The following is a 22,381-nucleotide window of genomic DNA, read 5'->3' on the forward strand; positions in this document are numbered from 1 at the left end:
GCAAGAAAGCAAAAGTTAAAGAAGCAGTTCTATTTTTTAGAACTTATGAAAAACAAAGATGATAAGCAAGTGCCACAGGTGTTTTTTGAGTATAGTTAGGAGAAAGTGTTACTATTCAAATAGGAAGGGGAAAAGAGAGCAAATAATTCACTCTGTGAAAATACATGCACCCCTAAATTACACAGTTTATCACATGCCAAAGAAGCTTTCTAGGAGAGCTCCTTATAAAAATATTACCATCCCTGCTTAGAAAGCAACTTCATTCATTTTTACACTGCAAAAAAAATGCAGTTTTTCATAACTGCTTCATAAAACAGTCCCATTGATCTCAGTAGGACTAATAGAGTAAGGTGGTACACAGCATTAGTAAGAACAAATCTTACTAGAATCTTATCTGAACAAAAAATACTTAAAAATTCACCCTTATTCACAGTGAGCGGTAACTATCAATCTACAGTGAGCCCTCGCTACTTCGCGGTTCGACCATCGCGGATTCACGACTTCGCGGACTTTTTTCATTACGTATGTATATATTATAAAAGAAATATATCGCGGATTTTCCGGAAATTTCGAAAATAGCCGCAATATATGAAGACCCCAAATATTTCGTTAATTCCATTAATAATTAGTAATATCTGCTCTTACTGATGGTTCATTGCATTACATATGACATATAAAGGGAGGGTTTTAAAAGTCTGAATATACATGTTAAATAAATACGTAAATATGGTGTCCCTACTTCGCGGATTTTCAGCTATCGCGGTCGGGTTTGGAACCTATCTACCGCGATAAACGAGGGTTCACTGTACTCTACAGGACATGAACATTTTTTTCCTGTTTCCCTCCCAGCTCATAGAGAAATTACCTTCTTTTCCTTCGGTTGCAAAGTTTAATTTCTCTCTGCCTCCTCTCAGAACCTCAAGCCTGAGAGCAGCCCCATTGAAATCATTGACACTTCTCACTCAGGTCCTGATTCATCAAAGCACCTACGCATACGCAGTACAGCCAATTCCAAAAGTTCAAAAATCATGAGCATCTCTTGTGGTTTTGGTCTGTCTTTTGAATTGTTAACTCCCCTTGCCCACTCCCAGTGCGTGTGACCATTTACAATGTAGCCAACTCTCCCAAAGTCATACAACAAAATGATCTTGGACCCTGCTGCAGGAGTGCTCAATGGGTGCTTAATTTTATGGATCTTGCAGCTTTTCCCAACTCCTCACCCCCAGATTCTAATTAAGTAATTCTGTGCTTCCTCAAAACTTCATCTGCCTGTTCCATGATTGAGCAATTAATGATGCACTCTCAAGCCTCACAGCAAGGTTGACCCCTAACTCATCCTCCATCTCTCCCCATCCCAACAATTCATTATGCATCCTCCCTGCTCCTCCATCAACTTTTGCCCTCTCAGCCTCACATTTATCTACACCACACTTGCATTAAGGAAGGGAAAACAGGGATCAAAGCCTCCTTGAGCTGGTGCACTCTATCTGCTCTCTCCTCTCTCCACCCGTAACCAAAAACTCATCTTAGCTCCTGAGGGATGAGAGGAGAGCTTTGTCTGCTTCCTCTAGCAGCCCTGATTTGCTGCCTTTCCCACTTCCGTGCCTCCGGAGAAACAGCAGCCACTCAGAGCAGGTTTTCCCCAAGCCAGGGCTGAAATTTGAATTAATCATTAAGCTTGTTACATTTTCATGACACTGACCAGGAGGCCATATCCGATTGTTGGTAATGAACTTGTCATAGCTGGCAACACTGCATGTGTTTATCTTAAAGTACATGCTTACATCTATTCCTATCCAATAAAACACTTAACCCTTTGGTTTACTGTAATGAGACTAGTGCTCCTTAAATATTTTCCTGAACAGAGACAAAAAAACCAACAACTCTTAAATGCTTTGTTGAGTTAAGGCCCAACTGAAGTACTATTCAGCATGAGTAAGAGATGTAAAGCTTGGTTAAATTCAAATTAAACCAAAGATATTATTCTGCCCATTGTCCCCTTCCACTACCTATCTACCCTCTGCTGCTCACACACACAGTATAAAAAGTCGTATTCAGGGTGAAATCTAGAGACTGAGATGTCTGTAAGATCATTTCCACAGCATGCAGAAGACTTTGATATTCCCCATGCCTTCAGCAAATCTAGCCAGTTTGCTTCAGGCTGGTTGACCTTTCAATGTCTAGAAGCAAAGAGTAGTGTGCTTCCCTTCCAACTTTTAAAGTGCTCCAGTTATGTGGGCAGAAAGGTGTTTTCTAGCTGTACTTAATATCTTTGATAAACAATTACTTTACAACACCTTAACTTTCTATTCCCCATAATGTTTTCATGATTCTATAATACATCCTGGTAGACAGAGACCCACATGTCACAGGGTAAAACCCATGAACTCATTGTATGGGATTACACTGATTTTAAACACCCTTCTCCCTGCTAAATATGAAAAATATACTTACTGGAGGTGCTATAAATTTGTAAAGAGAGGAACCCCTCAGTGCTAGAAACTTTGGTGTGTACATTCGGTCCTGAAGGGAGTCTTGTTCCCGTTCTTCGGTCCAGCCCATATAGACTATCTGGTGAAAAAAAAACAGGTAGTGTTGATGAATTCCACATACATTACATGTTCATCATACAAATATGCTGATGCCCTTTAAATCCTGTTAAAATAAAGATCCTGAATTAGTGATTCAAATTAATAATCCACTTACTATATAATCATGTAAAAAAATTTCTTATTCTAATGGGCAACCATTACAACAAACTTTCATTTAACAAAGAGTGTAACAGGAAAAATATATTCAGCAGATATCTGAGGTTTACCATCCCATGAAAAACTTGCAGGAGTCATGCTAAATATGCTGAACATTCAAATTAGGGGAGCCTAATGAAACTAAATGTAAGAAACTATAACTACAAAGCTCTTACAAATTATCAAGTAGTAGTTGAAAGCGCTTGTTTGTGGGTTGTAGTCTGTCACCTCTCTTTGGGTACGTCTAGACTACAAGCCTCTTTTGAAAAAGAACGTCTAGACTACAAGCAGATTTTTCTAAAAAGCAAGCTGCTTTTTCAAAAGAGAGTCTAAACACTCTCTTTCGAAAAAGCACACTTTGAATTCAAAAACGTCTTTTTTCGAAAGAGTACTTTCAAAACAAGGCATTATTCCTTGTAAAATGAGGTTTATTGAGATCGAAAAAACTGCCGCGTTCTTTTGATTTACTTTTGAAAGAACATGGCTGCAGTCTAGACGCAAGTGAAGTTTTTTTTTAAAAAAGGCTACTTTTTTAAAAAAAAACCCTGTAGTGTAGACACACCCTATGAGAGAGAAGGCATGCTATTAATATTTCCCAATTTTATAGTTTCATCCAAAAACCATAACATAATTTTCAGATATTAATGAAATGTCATGGTATTTGGTTGATGCTATATTAATGTGACATACAGTGAAACTAAGGGTCAGCAAGCTTCAGTGAATAACCCAAGAACACACACCCTATATCTGACAGAGCTGTGAATTAAAACACAGTAGCAGTACACTGCACTACTGCTATCAACAGATGTCCACTACCAGATGAAAAAAGCTAAAACACACACGACTGAAATATTACTATATAGTCCATCAACTGAATGCAGCAGAGTTATTCATGTTGTTAGTATACCATCTACTTTAACTATGTACTCCAGTTCAAAAGATGTCCACTGACTTAAGGTAGAAGCAATATGCCCAATTGACACTTCAAAAACATAATTATAATTTTAAATAATTGGGTTAGGATTCCTTTCTTATGTACAGGCAGTCCCCGGGTTACGTGGATCCGACTTACGTCAGATCTGTACTAACGAATGGGGCTTTCCTCGCCCCGGAGGACGCAGGCAGCGGGACCGCCCAGACGCGCCACGGTCCCACCGCCCGCATGCTCCGGGGTGAGAAAAGCTGCTCCGCGTCTCCCTGGTCTGCTGGAGGGGGGGCCCCCAGCAGACCAGGGAGATGCGGAGCAAAGCCGCGGAGGACGCGGGCGGTGGCACCGCCCAGACGCGCCGTGGTCCCGCCGCCCAGGTCCTCCGTGGCTTTGCTCAGCGTCTCCCTGGGCTGCTGGGGGAGAGGGGCGCAGCTAGTGCGCCCCCCCCCCCCAGCAGACCAGGCTTTTCTTGGGGATGCCTGTGGTAGAGCAGCTGGGGGGCTGCTGGTTGGTCCCGCAGCGCCGCTCCTCGGCGCTACTGGACCAACCCGGCAGCACCCCAGCTGCTCTGCCCCAGGCGTCCCCAAGTCAGCTGCTGCTGAAACTGACCAGCCGCTGACTACAGGAAGCCCGAAGCAGAGTTGCTCTGCCCCGGGCTTTCTGGAATCAGCCGCTGGTCAGTTTCAGCAGCAGCTGAATCTGGACGCCAGTTCCGACTTACATACAAATTCAAATTAAGAACAAACCTACAGTCCCTATCTTGTACATAACCCGGGGACTGCCTGTATACCTTTGATTCAGGGTTTTAATTGCTAGTTTTTTATTATGTAATATTCATTATTGCATCCAGCATAATATATCTGACTAGTTTCTCAGTGCTTTAACAGCTACGGAAAACAGAGATGGACCTGATTGTCTCTCCTTTTTTTGCCATCACCTCTACAGGGGCAGAACAAAGAAAAAGAAGGAAAACTGGAATAAAACTGTTATTTCATGGTATAACTAAAGCTACATGTACCAGATACAATTTCATGATAGTCTAATGATAACCTTTGCTTACTGGATCTAATCAATGGGAGTCACTGGGGAGATCTACCATTTTGAAAATCAATCCTTTAATTTAAGGTGCTTAACATGGGTTTATGAACCTGTCCTGAGGCCCCTTCATTTAAAAAATCTTGACTAATAACTGCAATGTATATTAGAGAGAGAGAGCAGGGAACTCCTTACAATGCTCATCTCCTTTTTTGAAAGTGATATTAAATTTGAATGTAATTATGCACCCTTCTATGATATGTGAAAGCAAGAGAGCTAACGGAATTGTTGGGCTGCTGGTCAAGGTGGGAGAAGGGGAGATGCTCCATGCTCCCAGAAGAGGCAGGGCATTGGGAGGAAGGGGCAGAGTTGGGGGTAGGAAGCCTTCAGTGCTGCCCCCACCCAACTGCCATGGCTCCAAAGGTGATTCAAAACAGCAAAAAAGGTGATAAACAGCAAATTTCCAGAGCACAGATAAAGCAATATGTATTTCACACAGGACTGGAAATAGAAGAGACCTATTCATTTTAGAGCAATACCATTGTGTAACTTATTTCTACTATGATCTGCTTGCTGGAACTGACTTTGCCCATTTTATTCTAATGAACAACTCATTATTGTCGCACTTTCTACCCTAATAAGTGGGGGAGGAGGGTTCTGTTCAGGGTTTTTATGTATTGCAGATTGCGTACTGAGATATAAAGGACCCCGTTTGGCCAACGTTTATGCACAAGTAATTTTATACACAATAGCAGCCAATAAGATGACCTACATAAACTACAATTACTATTATGAGTAAAATGTTTCATCTTCCGTTTGCATGATGGGGAATGACTCAACCTATGATATTTCAGGACCCAGGACAGAGAATGTTCTGTCATTTGTAAGAGCAGAAACCATATACATAAATGTACTGCTCCAAAATAGTATACATCATTACAAGCTTTTGGGGTAAGTCTACACTGGCTAAGAGGCTGTTTAATTGCAGTAAACATTCAAGGTATGGCTATATCCTGAGCCCCCAGGGACTGTCTACCATCATGGGAGTCCCAGAGCCTAGGCTCCAGTCCAAACCTGAATGTCCAAATTGCAGTTAAACTACCCCTTATCCAAGTGTTTCTCAAAGTGGTCTGCAGATTCACACTGAGAAACTTGATACCTGGCTGCTGTGGTTTATTTATCGGCTCCGCAGCTATGGAGTCTTGTGGCTCCCAGTGGCTCTGGTTCATGGTTTGCAGCCAAGGGAAGCCTCAAGACACTGTGGCTGCAGAGCCAGTAAATAAACAAACCGCAGTGGCCAGTTAGCAGGTTTCTCAGAGTGAATCCATGGAGTTTTGAGAAACACTGCCTTAGCCCAAAATGCACAAGCCATAAGACTCAGAATAACTGCAATGTAGACATATCCTATAAGGTTTAAATGTGTTTTTTGCTGCATTTTATTGTTACCAGTATTATGCCAGAAGTCACACTAAGTGATCATAATGGTCCCTCTGGGCTTTAAAATCCATTAGCTCAATGGGTCTACTCCAAGGAGCAACGTTACACAAAAGGCCTAACCCTCTTTTGCAAGACTCCAAGGAGAAAGTTATATTGCAATAGTTAAGTAAGTAATTAGCTCTATACTTTAGCAGTTGTGATAATCAGCCTCAGCTTTTCATTCTGAGAAATGTGAGGCTAAGACTGCCTGCTACTTAGAGTGAGAGATGATCATAAGTACACTGAAGCAAGGTTTAAAGAACTATTCCACTGAAAACTCTATTTAATTTCCTTTATTGGCGGTACTTGCGTTGCCATTCAACTGAGCCAGAAAAAAAATCAGCAATGTGTGCCTAAGATTTCTAAGGAGCCTGGGGAGGTAATTGACTTGAGTAAAATTACTTACACATACAAGTTGTTGCAAGTTTGGGCCCAGAATTAGCAAAATATTCTTGCTGAAAAATGGCAAATGGTTGATTTTTAGAGGTTGATAGAGCTACATTGTGAAAAGAGTTAAACATAAATGTATTAGGTTCTAGCTTTTGATTAGTTTCACTGAAATTGCATACACAATAGGGTACCATTGTTACCAAAAGAACCCCATATTCACACTACTGTAATAATCTTCATACAAAATATGCTTTGGGAGATATCAGAAAACAATGTTCTGATCTGTGAAATGTCTGAAGCAACATTTTAAGAATTCCCCTTGTATTTGCACTTGTTCAACGCTAGCCAGCCCTGCCTAAGCAAAAATTCTAAACATGCTTACCCAAAACAAAGAAATGTGTGTTTTCCTCAATTTACGTATAAATGGTAAACAAAGTCCTCAAGACAGCAAGAGAAGGAAATGAAGTAAACAGAAATATTTTCATTTCAGCAAACACAAGTTGGGGGAGGAAAGAGGATGGCGCGTCCTTCATCACCTGACTTCAGTGTTTGAATAAACCTTAATCAGAAGGGTAACTTTTTAAGGAGTCCACTTTAAAGCCTCACATCACTATAAAGCAAAGGGGCAAAAAACTCAAGTTCTTTTACCCAAGAAGATAAAGGCAGCTATACATTTATGCCTTTGGGGGAGATCCTGATGAAGGAGTGGGTCAGTCATCATCTTGCTAGAGGGCTGTGCATGAGAACGGCCATCTTGAACAAAGCCATGAATAAAAATTTGCTAGCTTAAGTTTCAGACAGTTAAATGAATGTTTTCACTTTTATTTGCTGGTAACCATTTCTAACTTTATGTCTTAGTCAATTCACTGCAAATCTTATCTTCTTTTGGTAATAAACTTGTTTTCTTTTTAATCTAAAGTAATCCAGTGTTTTGTTTAAATGGAACTGTTTGGTAATTCCAATTAAAGTAACCAACTATTGAATACAGTAATTCCTCGCTCAACACATGCCCCTTTAACATGTTTTCACAATAGCATGATTTTTTTAGGGAACATTTTTCGAACAACACGACTGTCCCCACAATAACACGATTTCCCCGACTGGCCGGATGGTTGCCGGCAGCTGCACGGGGCTTCCCCTGCCTCCCTGCAAAAGCAGCAGAGGTTTGCCACTTGCCGCATAGTTCCCTGGTGACCTCCTCTGGCTGGATGCCTCGCTCCCTCTTCTCTGCCCTCCTGCTTGCAGCTGGCGGCTGGGTTTCCCCAGATGGCCATTCAGCGGCAGCTGCACGGGGCTTCCCCTGCCTCCTTGCATCCAGCGAGGAGGGGGTCACCGGGGAATGGTGCGGCGAGTGGAAAAACTCTGCTGCTTTTGCAGGGAAGCAGGGGAAGTCCCATGCAGCTGCCGGCGACCGGCCAGCTGGGAAAATCCAGCTGCCGGATGCAAGCCTCCTTCCATGTCCCCCCCATTCCTTCCCCAGAGCCAAACACCTCCCTCTCCCTGCTATAACCCAGGGTACGTCTACACTACAACGTTAATTCGAACTAACTTAGTTCGAATTAGTTAATTCGAACTAAGCTAATTCGAACTAATGGACCCAGACTAAAAAACTAGTTCGAATTAGCGTTTTGCTAATTCGAACAAGCATGTCCACATTAAGTGGACCCTGAACCAGGCTAAAAGATGGCCGGAAGCAGTGCCGGCAGGGCATTAGAGGAGGACTTAGAGCGTGGAGATGCTGTCTCAAGCTAGCCGAGGGCTGTGCTTAAAGGGTCCCGACCCCCACCCCGGACAGACAGTTCTCAGGGGTGCCCCGCTTGCAAAGCAGTCCTGGCTTGGATTGCCCGGACTACCTACACTGGGCACATCACACCACTCAGCCATCAGCCCGGCTGCACTTGCCGCAGGCTGCCATCTGGGGAGAGGGGGCAATTGGGGGGGCTGCAGGAGAGCTTCCACCCCCAGAAGCCCGCAGAGCCCGCCCAGTCCTCCCCATCGGGGGCTCGTGCCCCATTCCTCCCTCACCTCCTTCCACTTACCCTTCCCTAGCCCCTCTTCTTGATGTACAAAATAAAGATAACGTGTCTTCCAAAATGGAATCTGTCTTTATTGAACAAAACTGGGGGAGACTGGGAAAAGGAGGTGGGAGAGGGGAAGAGAGAGGCTGGGAGAGGGGAGGGCAACTAAAATGAGGAATTACTGTACTGACTCCTTAAAGGGCCAACAAACCTTAATATTTCTTTGAACTATTCAGGAGAGGGATGGCCATTGCAGAATACATTTTTCTAGGAAAATTTAGAACTGGGAGTATGTTGGGGTTTTCCTGAAGGTAGTAGTCAAAGCTGGTGAGAGTGGGGCTGTAGACAGACTGCTGGGGTCGAAATTGCAGAACCAGGACTGTCCAGCACACAGGCATGCCAGAAGAGACATGCTTGCTGTCATCCTGTTTTTGTGGTGCCAAGTTTGGGACCTACAATAGCAAAGCACTGGGAGGCATCCAAGTTTACAGGGCAGGTTGTTATATAATTACTCACTGGCATGGATTGCACCCCAGAATGTGACAACCATTTTGCCTGAAGATAGTTAATATTTTTGTAGTATGTAAGTAGTGTTCAGCTGTCAGGTTCTCTTCCCCACAATTCTGATTGCATTTTATAAAGTGCTTACTTATGGGGGTAGCAGCTTTTCCAATGTGAACTTTTAGTTCTTCATCCAGTGAGAAATTGATGGTTACTGTGGAACCTAAATAGCTGAATATTTGGACTACTTCTATCTGGTTTACATTTAAGGTGTCTTGTAGAACCCCCTATGTTAATACAACCATTTTATTAATGCTGCTGTTGAGAGAAAATGCCTGACAGGTATTTGAAACTTCAGGGGGTAGCCAAGTTAGTCAGTTACAGAAAAAACAACAACAATGGGTCTGGTAGATGCTCTGTCTCCCACCACCCTTCTTTTTTCTTTCTCTACCCCTCCACTTCCCCTCTCCTATTTATTTCGAGTTTTCATATCCCCAACTCATAACTCTGGTCCTCAGAAGAACTGGTCTGTGCCCATGAAAGTTCATGATACCATCTACATGTTTTGTAAGCCTATAAAGTGCTATCAGACCATTTGAGGTATTTGAAAGGTAGCCCATGAGTTCTTGTAATAGAACTATATTGTGGGCTATGAGCACAACAGTATCACTGATTAGCAGCTTTTTTTACTTTGGTCTTTGATGTAAATTAGGACAGGTTGAAGAGTTTCCCATCTGACCTTTTGAAAGAAGATTCCAAACAATATAGAAGCAAGAATACATCTTTGCTTCACTGTACTTCTTCAAATTGGACAGTTGCTCTCGTATTGCAGTGGAATGACTGTATAAGAACTATCAGGGGTTGGTGGATAGCATATCTTTTCTGGTACTTCAAATAGGCCTGCTCTGCTGACTGCATCAAATGCTTTGGTTAGGTCAGCAAAGGTGAAGTACAATGGTCAGCTTTGTTCTCTGTATTTTCTTGTAGCTGACACAGAGAAAAGATCATGTCTACAGTTGATCTTCCAGCCCTGCATCTGCACTGTGTTTCAGGGTTGACGTGATTCACCAGTTGTTATAAGCAGACAAAGATGACACTTGCCAAAACTTTTTCTGTTATGCTTAGTAGTGAGATACCCCTGGTGTTGTTGCAGTCATAATTTTCACCTTTTTTAATACAAAGTGAATGTTTGTGTTGGGCATCTCTTGTGGTACCCCACCCTCTTTCCAGCATTTAAGTCTCAGCTGATGAAGATGTGATAATAGGCTGTCTTTTGCACACTTAAGGATTTCCACTGGGATGCCATCTTTTCCATGGGCCTTTCCATTTGACAGCAAATCAATGGTCTTGTTTAGCTCTTCTATGGTGGGCTCCACATCCAGCTCTGGCATGAGATGCCAGATTTGATATTTTGTTTAGTTATTCGCTGGTGATGTTTCTTTCTTGCTTGTGTAGCTTTTTTTGTGTGAATAGTGTTCAACCCAAGGAGACAGCTGCTTGCTTTTTCTGTGATGATTTCACCACTCTGTGATTTGACAGGGGCAACCTTATTGATGGTGGAATCTAGTCCTTTCTTCAGGCTGTCATGCATGACTTTGAGGTTTCCTGTATCTGAAGCTGCATCTTTTCACAGAGCATGATCCATTAATGATTCGCACAGCATCTGCTTACTTGCTCTCTCTCAGTTTTTGCATGTAAAAGTCTCACTTTGGTGCTTTCTGTTGGCTTCCTGTTGTGTTCCAGATAGGCTGTGTTCTTAATGTTGATGAGAGGTAACAGTTCTGCTTCATTTTCTTCAGAACAGTTCTTTTTGATGGTCTCTTTCTCCCAAATATAGCTAAAGCTGTTTCATGGATTGTTGTTCTTAAATGTTCCCAAAATTCCTCTGCATTCTCTGGTAATGACTTCCCATTCATGTTAATTTCAAAAGCCTTCACAAACTCCTGGCATTTCCTCTATTTTTAGCATTAATAGCATTGATTTGGGGCTTGCTCCTAGCTTTTGCTTTATGTTGTTTCTTAGCTGTAATCTGCACTTTACTAATAATTAAGGAGTATCACGACCAGCACTGTGGAACGTATGAGTATTCGGTACTAGGGGTAGGTCCTTCCTCTGGATGATAACAAAGTCTAATTGGTACTGGTGGCCTGATCATGGATGTTGCCATGACACTTTGTGAAGATTTTTTCCTGTAAAACAGGGATCTCAAACTCCTGGCCTTTGGCCATCCCCGGCTGCAGTGATTGGGCAATCTTGCCAGGGGGTCCTGAATGCTGCTGTCACATGGTGCCAGCCCCTCTCCACCATGACCCCAAGGCTGCAACCCTCAGGGGTAGGGGTGCCATGGGGAGGGGAAGATGGGGCAATGGCAAGAAAGGGTGGGTTTGGGGGACAATTCTGACACACACTCCTTCCCACCAGTACTCCTGAGCTGGACTGCACAATCTCTCTAGCCAAGGGTGGCCCGCAAGCTGAGAGTTTGAGACCCCCTGCTGTAAAATATGAATTGGTAATACACAATGGTTGGGTCCATAATTAAAGTCATTGGCCATTCTCATTCCTCTTGTCACTGCCAAAATGTCCTAGGCAATCTGGCTGTGAGGTATTGTCGGTACTGACTCTTGCATTAAAGTCACCAATGAGGAAAAGTTGCTGAATTGATAGCATGTTTTTAACAACTTTCTGCAGAGTCATAAAATGTGTACTTCTCCTGGAGGCTATATTTGAGTTTTGGTGCACAGGCACGAATGATGTTCACAGAGCTGATAGTTGTCTGAAGTTTAAATGAGATTATACAATCTAACTTTCCAATGGGTGTTTCTAGGAGCCTGAGACCATTTGCTGCTTTTACCTTTCCAAAAGAAAGTGTTAATGGACTCTTGGATAGAACCAGCATCTACAAGTCTTGTTTCTTCAAGTGCTGCTATATCAACATTGAGTTTGTACAGCACACAATGTATCAAAGCTGACCTGCATATGCTGCTTGTGTATTGTAGGTCATCACTGTCTGTCAGTCCAGACACATAATCCTGATATTCCAGATTCCCAGCTAGAAATTTCTTGTTTTCTTATCTTTTCCAGGTGCAAGGTTTCCATCTGCCATTTAATGTTTGGTCTAACTATGTGTCTGACATTTTTATTTTTTCCTATTGTTTCAACTAATTTGACTGGTACTGAAGTTAGACTTACCGGTCTATGATTGCCGGGACCACCTCTAGAGCCTTTTTAAAATATTGGCGTTACATTAGCTATCTTCCACTTGTTGGGTACAGAAGCTGATTTAAAGTATAGGTTACAAAACATAGTTAATTGTTCCACAATTTCAGATTTGAGTTCTGCCATCTGGCCCCGGTTACTTGTTACTGTTAATTTTATCAATTAATTCTAAAACCTCCTCTAACAACATTTCAGTCTGTGACAAGTCCTCAGATTTGTCACCTACAAAGGATGGGTCAGGTTTGGGAATCTCCCTAACATCCTCAGCCGTGATGACTGAAGCAAAGAATTCATTTAATTTCTCAGCTATGACGTTATTGTCTTTAAGTGCTCCTTTGATATCTCGATCATCCAGGGGCCCCTCTGGTTGTTTAGCAGGCTTCCTGCTTCTGATGTGCTTAAACATTTTCTTATTACCTTTTGAGTTTTTGGCTATCTGTTCTTCAAACTCCTTTTTGGGGTTTCTTATTACATTTTTACATTTAATTTGGCAGTGTTTATGCTCCTTTCTATTTACCGCACTAGGATTCGACATCCACTTTTTAAAAGATGTCCTTTTATCTCTCACTGCTTCTTTTACATGGTTGTTAAGCCACGGTGGCTTTTTTAGTTCTTCTACTACGTTTTTTAAATTGGGGTATACATTTAAGTTGGGCTTCTTTTATGGTGTCTGGAAGATAGCTAACATGACGCCAGCATTCAAAAAAGGGCGTTAGAGGTGATCCTGGCAATTACAGATTGGTAAATTAAAACATGAGGACACTTTCTCTTCCACTTTCTCTGGGAATTCTCAGACTAACAAAATATTACTTCTGGCAATGGAATGGGACACCAGAACAAAGACAGAGACAGAGGAGAAATTAATGTTATGCAGCAGGAAGGAGAGTCTTGTTGTCTTGGGGAAGAGCTTAGATAATTATCTCCCCTCTGCTACTGTCACTTTTGTCCCATCTTAGTATTCAGAGTTTATCATGCTTTATGGTGAAACAGAAAATTCATCCAATGAAAAAGCTAGGAAGAAGATTGGAAACCAGGACTGAAATCCTGGTTCAACGGCAAAATTCCTGTTGACTGTAAAGTCAGTTTTCCCCACAGTGAACAGTGAATAAAGGCTGCGTTTTTAAAGCCATCAGAAGATTCCATCATGTCTGGATGTGAGAGAATGAAAGAGCAATAATAAATATGAAGAAAAATATTTTGCTGACATAGGCCATGTCTACATTAGGAAATTATTTTGAAATTACTAAATTTGAAAAAGAATTCATGATTTAACAAATTTGAACCAACGTGTTCTCTTTTTCGGCGAAGCATCAAATGAGTCTGAGACATGCTCCATTAATGTGGATGCCCTACCTCAGACTCAGAGCCCCAAGAAGCATTCTGGATAGCTGTGGGACCAAAGCATCCATGCTAACGTTGTTTCAAACTTACAAGTTCAGAATTAGCATTATTCCTGATGAAAAGCAGATGTAAAGAGTTCCAATTCCATGGCCTTTTGTTTCCAAAATAATGGGCTTTGTAGAGCGGATGAATTTACTAATTCGAACTTGGGGGATTTAGTTTGGATTAAGGTCCTAGACTATGTCTACACTGGCATGAATTTCCGAAAATGCTTTTAACGGAAAAGTTTTCCGTTAAAAGCATTTTCGGAAAAGCATGTCTAGTTTGGCAGGACGCTTTTCCGAAAAAGCACTTTTTGCAGAAAAGCGTCCATGGCCAATCTAGACGATGTTTTCCGCAAAAAAGCCCCGATCGCCTTTTTCACGATCGGGGTTTTTTTGCGGAAAACAGTACTATACTGTCTACACTGGCCCTTTTGTGCAAAAGTCTTTCGGAAAAAGACTTTTGCCCAAACGGGAGCAGCATAGTTTTTCCGGAAAAGCACTGACAATTTTACATGAGCTCATCAGTGCTTTTCCGGAAATTCAAGCGGCCAGTGTAGACAGCTGGCAAGTTTTTCCGGAAAAGCTGATGATTTTCCGGAAAAACTTGCCAGTCTAGACACAGCCCTAGTGTACACCAGGGCCTATAGACCTGGAAAAAGAAATTCCTAGCAGAATTGGTCAGGGTTTTGAAGAGTCTGGATCACTCAGACATTCTCTTCCTTGAAGTAGTCTTGTCATTTTAGCTCTGTAAATGATTTTCTGTCATCTTCACTGAGCAAATAGGATGCATTAAAGATGTCAGGTGTACTGATATGTAAAAGAAAAAGGAACACACACACACACACACACACACCATGATCTCAGCTAATTGTATGCATTCTATTTTTTTTTGTCCTACTGTGCAGTCCCGGGTGCCAATCAGGCTAAAGTATAAGCAGATTTAATTACTGCTCAAACTACGTAATACTGAAGATCTGTTTGCTTGTAATCCAGTATGAGGCCTATGTTTTTTGGGTGCTGATTGAGCAAATAATCAGGGAAAATCAGGGAAGGATGAGTTTCTTAAATACCTTATTCTTTGGTTTAAGAGGGCTCAAGGCCTCAACTGCTTCATTAATATTTGTGATGGCTCATCATTAGGGCTAGTCAAGAATTCCACCCCCCTCCCCACACAAAAAAGAATCAGCCCCAAAGTAAATCAGTCCTACCATACTATACCATCCATAAGACTAAATGAAATGAGCACAGTAGCTTTATAGTGATACTGCTTATTTCTTTGGGGCAGATTCTCATCTTTATTGTTAAATAACTACCCATCAACTCCAAATGCATGTTCCTATTGAGTCCTTCAGGGGTTATATTGAACAACAGCAGCAGCTAAGTTATTAGAAGACTAGAAAAGGCAGCATGCCTTGATGTATCCTCAATCTGAGGATGCTCAGATCTATCTTTCTGTCCTATATGATACTGTTATTCCATCTCAGTGCTAAAATTCTGCCTGGTGCATATGACACATCTGATTGAATCTCAATCTAGATAAGACAAATCTTGCAGAGGGGTAAAATACTTATTTTAATAAAAAAGCATTGTCATTTTGTACATGTGGAGGGGAACTACTTTCACAAGGTTGTTGCTTTATTTTGTTTTAGAGAATGATTCTTTCATTTCTCCTTGCCCTAGAGAATTTTAGGCCTCATTCTTTTATAATAGGACTTATTCTTACAGTGATAAGAATCCTTCACGTAATGGAGACTCATGCATCTATATTTTCATAGCATTTGCTTCACAATTCAAATAAATACATTGGGAATTGTGCAGTTAAGCCGCCAAACCTCATTGCTTTGAAAATGTATATTTATTGGCATAAATCCCTTGTTTGAACAAGTTTTTTTCCCCTTTCACCGTTCATTTAGAATGTTTCATAGGAAATAGAGACATTAAACAATACACAAGAGTTTTTGCATATGTTTGTTTTTAAAATTATGTTTCAAACCGAGCTGGCAAACTAAATCCTTCATTGTTTAACCAGGAGTGACTCAAGGAGAGCTGCCGGTAACTGGTGCCCTAGGTGGAATGCGCAATCGGCGCCCCCGCCTCCATAGCCCTCAATGGCATGATGTCATCATTGGGCACCGCATTTAACACGGCGCCCTAGGCAACTGCCGAGGTTGCCTACATCCACAGGCCGCCCCTGTGTTTAACACAGGTATATTTCTTTATCTAGTATTTCACCAAAAGGAATAAATCAGGTTACATAAATATTAATCATGCAGGTTTTTAATATGTATTTTGTGATGGTCTTTATTATAGTACTATGGAATATTTTTATCTGTGCTTATCCCTCACACCGATATATTTTATTAAAAGCAATCATTTACTGGACAAATGATTTTGTCTTCAGTTATAAGTAATATACCAGCTAAGTATTGTTTTTTTGCTGAAGCAAAAGAGAATTCTTTCCCATAGTCTTTGAACTAACAATGATTTGGCTTTATTAAGCACTACAGACAAGTACTCATATCAAATAAGGGTCCAGTCTTCTATACCTTTCTCTGTGTGACTCTTAAAGCAATCTGTATATGGGACAATCTGGTAAAAACATAAATAAAATGAACAAATTGAGCTGCAGCGTTAATCTTGCGTAGTGTCATTTAAACTTAATGGGAAGTATTACATCTTGCTTTACTTATATTAAAAATCTGATTTGATGTAGGAATTACTTTGTATGGTAGCACACACTCAGTGCACTTCAGAGTCTCCCACTCCTTTGCACTGCAATGAGGTATAGCAGATACCTATGTGTGTAGTCAACAGACTAGAACATAGGTTCTCAACTGACAGGAGTGCATCAAACTTTCTGGAGGCGAGGGAGGGATGGTTGACTATGGATACCAGAGTCAGGGGAAAGGGGTTAAGAATCATACTCCTCCCTTTTTAAATAGGGGAGGACAACCCTAAACAACCCTAACCCTCCCTCCATACACTTTGGAGAACTTGAATTTGTCAGGGGAACAATGAGGAGGAGATAAGCCCCCTGGCTTAACCCCAGAGAGGTGCTGGATGGCATAAGGATAGAACCCCTTCCCTGCTAGCAAAATAGATGGGGATCAGGTCAAATTTGGGTAATCAGCATCCGTGACCTGGTGTGTGAGGTGTGCATACACATAAAGGTAAAAGGTACTGTTGTAATACCACTTGAAATGTATTTTGATATAATTCACCTCCTGTCACCTCATCAAATGCATTAGCAACACTAGGTGGCAGTATCCTTCTCACTATTGTAAGGCTGGTGAGGTCCGAATTAAAAAAAAAAAAAAAAAAAAAAGCAAGGCTCATATGAAGCGTGATTCAAGAGATGTTGTGAATCCCTGGCATAAAGAAGAAAAAAAGAAAAATAACTAACACTAGCAATAAAAGTATTACTGATATTTTGAGGGGTTATTATTCTGCTGTTTTCTCCTAGCCTAATCCCCATTTCAACTCCTTACGTTTTGGAACCCTCCATGGAAGAGAAGCCCCCATACATGGGTTTTACTGCTAGGTTATTTAATTTTAAATGAACTCATTATTCCCAATTCAAGGGGATCAAAGGATTAACTATATTAACGTATTTAATGTACTTGAATTTCCTTCCTGGTAAGAATTTAATTTCCTCTTCACCCTACTTCCAGAGGTAGTTTGAAAATAGGTTCTTTAACCGTAAAGTAAACTTTTGAAGAAATACAATGGGGATTTAACTAAAACTGGAAAATAATTTCCAGCTATTTGCACATTAAATTGGAAGGCTTTTTCCATTCTTCTCCATGTAACTGAATAACAGACTTACCATAATATGGAAAAATTGAATTATAATATTTGCTCACTTGAACACAAAAGAATATAATCATAGAGGGAGTAAACAGTTTAAGCGGGCAAAAATTGCTGCTCTGGAAGCTATAGGTAGTACTGTCTAGTGAAACCAGCCAGAATGACATTTTCAGTTTATTACTGTACTATGTTTCAGAGATAAGCTCTGTGACACTTCTGTAGTGCATTTCTAGCATCTTCAGATGTAACCTTCATTCAAAGCTCAGTTTCCTTGCTAATCTAAACCCACATTTGTGAAAGGTTGCACAAGCATAAACTTGGGTTCTTCCCCATATCCTCAGCTTTCCACCATGTCCTAGCAAGTCCCAATAATTTGCATTTCCCTCACTAACATTTTGGGTGGCCCTCTTTGCCTCTTTCCTGCTTTGCATTGCAATACAGTAAGCCACTCCTTTCACATCCATCAGGTAGTTAGGGTACCATCCAACACAAGTTGCATACTTAAAGGGTCTACTAGAGCAGAAAGGAAGCAGGATATGCCTGCCTATCCTTCTCATAGTGATTTCACTCCTAGACTCTTTTAATCAGGGACATGAAGCTCCCTCAATCCCTCACCCAGGTAAATAGGTAGAATTTATTTTCAAAAAAGTCTTTTTTCCCCTCATGTAAGTTTTCAAAATATTTGCTCATTTCAAGAGATTCCGGTGATGACAAAGCCAATTTGAACACTAATTGGATAACTGCATGCATTTGTCAAAATGACAGTGTTAAAACAACAAGGTTTTTTTTCCCCGCAACCTGAGTTTTATTCAGGTCAGTGAACAATTTCATGTAGTTAAAATTCATTACGGAATGAATGTGTTATTGTTAGTCCAGAACAGATTAGCACTGCGGAAGCATGGTTCTCAATGGAAAGGATTCTTCCAAATGAAGAAAAAAAAAGTAGTTACCATTCATGATAGACTTGAGAAAATGCTAACGGAGCTTTCTTTGCTGAGCCAAATTTCAATCCAAGCTGTAGGCTTCAACAAGGATTTATATTTTCCACTTGTCAAAATAATAGGTGATGGCAGTACAAAAACGTTTGGTCTAGTTATACCTTTGGTAATATTGACTGAATCATTTTAAAATACAACAACAGGATGGGCAGCTATGCACAGAAATGCTAAAGTGTCTTAATGTTGTATGAATCACTTAAAACACTCTCTCTCTGGTCAAAATGGAACTATTAATAAGTTAAGCACCAACTGGTAAGGTTAACATATTTCTAGTATTATCTAGAGTAGTCTTGCTTTTTTCATTTCTGTATACCTTCTTACTTCTTGTGGAGACTTGTCTTGTTTATTTCACATATAATTCATTTTCACAGCAGTTTAGCATACATATTAGTTAGGTTAATTAGGCTGCTAGCTTTATCGCTGAAGGGATCCCATCCTTGTGCCCTCAAAAGGATTTTACAGCTAACTAAAGGACTCCAAGACAATTCAGTCATTCTGAATAGAGCAGCTCTCAACAAACTGCAGTCATAGGGTGTGTCTGCACTGCACTATTTTTCCAGAATGATGGCTGTTATTCCGGAAAAAACAATACTAGCGTCCACACAACAACTGCATTATTTCGAAAGAAAATCAAAATAACAGATGGCTTTTTCCGATGTTGGTAAACCTCATTTCACGAGGAATAACGCCTCTTCCAAAAAAGCTTTTCGGAAGAGGGTGTGTGTGGACACTCCACTGCTGCTATGTCGAAATAACTCCTCACCAGGGTCATTCCAAGTTATTCCTCCCCAGTGTCTCTTGGGGCTCTAAATTGAGATAGCATGTCCACTTTAGGGGACCCTGCCTCAGACTAATTTTGAGGCTTCCCTGTAGTGTGGACGCTCTATTTCTAAATACGCTTTTCCGGAAGATATCTTCCAGAACAGCTTTTTCTGAAAGAAGCTTGCAGTGTAGACGCACCCTATAATGAAGTGTTTTCTACTTTAAAAAGGTGTGTCTGTAAACAAGTACCAATTCTGAAGTGACTCCATGCCCATTTCTCACCCACTGAATTTATTAATGGAAATACTGTTAAGAGAAGACAACATGGTTCTTGATATTGAACGTAGAACAAGTTGGTGATTTGTAAATGAATCAGGTCCAGTCCCTGTGAGGTGCTTCCTTCAGTCAGTTAAGAGGGCGGGACATCATGTGCAGCATCATGATGGAGAGAACCAATGATTCAGAGGAGTCAGTCAGGAAAACAGTTAACAAGAGCTGCTGCAGACTATATAAGGTTCTGGACTGGGATGAAAGTAAGAGAGTAGCAAGAGGGGTGTACTGACAGACCTACCCCCAAAAAGGCTGGAGAAAAGCAGAGGGAATTGCCAGCTGATGTCTCTAAGCTGGAGAACTGAAGCAGAGAGACAAAGAGGACCACAGGCAGGGAACCAGTGGAAGGGCTTACTTGCTGCTATGTAAATGATGGACAGCTGAAGCCAGAGGAATGGAATGTGTCATGGTCCAGGAGGAGTGATGAATGCTCTTTGGATGAAGATGGTCTCCCTACCGAGGGACCGTGGAGGGTTCCCGTTGAATGAACAGGGTTGTACAGCACCTGGAAGGGCTGGGGTGCCTATCATGGCAGACAGAAAGGAAAGGCCTGACAAAAAGTCAGGTATGGTGGAAGACACCAGTGTGTGGTATGCAGAGCGCTGAGGAACTACAAGTCCTGGGATTTTAGTGTATATATGGACAGGGGATGACAAATTGTCTATGTGAGGGGAATTATATTTTATATTTGCACAGTGTTTTTGTAACATAACAGCTCAGGTAGAGTATTATTATGGCAAAAGAGCCTGGGATATAATTGCTTGATCTCAGAAGGACAGAAAATGAGACAGGAGTACTCCAGGCACGGCTGCCCTGTGACTAGGCCTCAAAAAAGATAAAAGATGTGACAGACGGGAAAATCTATTTCTGACTGGTTTAAAAGTATTCCCCATTGGCCCCAGAAATTGTTTTGATCATGTTTAGTAGTGCCCAGCCACAAAGCATTAATAAGTTTTTCCTCTACATGTACACACTGTAAATTTCCTACTTATATATTAGCACAGAGTTTGCCTCATGTATCCTTCACTTTGTCACTTTCATAAAATTGAGACATGCTTTCCCTGTTGTTTTTAAAAAAAGTAATCTTAATAAAAACACTCTGGCACAACAGGGTTTCTATAAATGGATGCCTGAAGTCACTCCAAAGCTAATATCTCTGAGTATACACAAGCTGAATGTCATTTTCCTTGGTCCCAGTTTAGGCACTGGTAATTCCAGTAGTTCCAGACACTTCAGTGACTTTATACAAGTAAAGTTATCCATATGCTTAAATGTCTACAGGATCAGGACACTGGTAAGGTTGAAAAATTATATGCACTTGGACATTTCTAATCTCGGACTTCACTATTCAAATATCCATACTCTGGTGAAACCAAAATCAAATTTCTCTGGAAAATGCCATACATTACTCTAGAGTCAAGACCATTGGCAAGCCTAATTCTAACTTTTAAACATCAGGCATTTTGACTGCAAAGTTGCTAATGAGGTTGCCATTTTATGATGTTTAGGAATAAGGGAAATAACCTATTAATACACACTCTGCTGTGGCATATTGTTATAACTGGGACTTCCATCCTAGCAGCCTGTGCATAGACACATAAGACTCTGAAAGTTCATTGATTTTTCATTTTCTTAAACCTATAAGAGCCCAAAGTAACCATTTTATGAGCTTTAGAATGTATAAATATCGAACAAAATTACCCATAAAATTACATGGTAGTGCAGAGGCTGATTCATCTTTTGAAAGAGAAATCCATGTTTATAAATGAAAGAAGACAAAGTAATCACAGAATAAAATTTTATATTCCAGCCTATCAGAGGGAAGTACAAGCCATGAGTAATAAAAGAAAACACTGAAAAGTATAGAATACATACTTGGCAATATCCTTTTAAATACAGCCTGTATTACTGGTACTGGTTTTTGACCGAGAAATTTTTTGGAAGGCTAAAGGTTGAAATGCTTAATATACTCTGAGCAGCTTTCATTATCTAAAAGGTCTTGGGTAAGATTTCTGAGACTCGTCTGAAATGCAAATAATATATAACTAGGGTACAGTCACTGTGAATTTAATTGATTGTTCATTGAAGTCAATGAAAAGATCCCTATAGAATTTTCAGTAGGCAATATGTACTTCTTTGCACAGAAAATACAAAAAGGTGACAAACTGCAGTATTCGCCAGAAAAAAAAAACCCCAAAAATCAAACACACATTTCTGGGAAGAGGAGCTAATATAACTGTTCAACATTTAAAGGAAAGGAAACTTTAAATGAATATGATATAGGTATGCTAGACCAGAATAAATGTCTTAAGCCACAAACAGTTTTTAAACCACACAAATATTTAAGGGCATGTCCACACTACCAAGCCTGTTATTTCAAAATAAGGGGCTTGTTATTTTAAAAGTTATGATTTTTAAATAATTTATTTCAAAATAACCTGGTAGTACAGACATAGCCTAAGAAAAGAAATATTATTAAATCAGGCTACATTATTAAATCAGGCAAACATACTCTTTGAAGAAGATGTTCATTCTCCAAAAATGTATACGATTAATAAAATACTATTTGAATTAATTTGGTAGTTACCCAAAAGGCTGAATGGCTTCCAGAAACAATTTACCCATCAATAATTTGTTAAAAACTAACCACAACTCACTGTAATAGAAGCCGCTTCTAGTATCAGGAACACAGAACCAAACTTTTAAAGGAATTTTTGTGTTGCTCTGCTCATCACTGCAAGGCCAAATTGACCTGGAAGTCTAAGTTTCATGTTCAAAAGTTCCTGCT

General features: G+C 40.5%; 1 protein-coding gene across 3 annotated transcripts in view; it reads right to left on the bottom strand.

Moving 5' to 3' along the window:
• The window catches only part of SNTG1 (syntrophin gamma 1), a 532,439-nt gene that overhangs the window by 71,041 nt on the left and 439,017 nt on the right, over positions 1-22,381 (bottom strand). For all 3 annotated transcript variants that reach the window (XM_014577356.3, XM_006112171.4, XM_075920716.1), the window contains one exon: positions 2,455-2,571. In XM_014577356.3, the coding sequence (XP_014432842.2) occupies positions 2,455-2,571 (117 nt within the window). The remainder of the gene's footprint in view (positions 1-2,454; positions 2,572-22,381) is intronic.

The sequence above is a fragment of the Pelodiscus sinensis genome, chromosome 2 (assembly GCF_049634645.1).
Source record: "Pelodiscus sinensis isolate JC-2024 chromosome 2, ASM4963464v1, whole genome shotgun sequence".
Taxonomy (NCBI): domain Eukaryota; kingdom Metazoa; phylum Chordata; order Testudines; family Trionychidae; genus Pelodiscus; species Pelodiscus sinensis.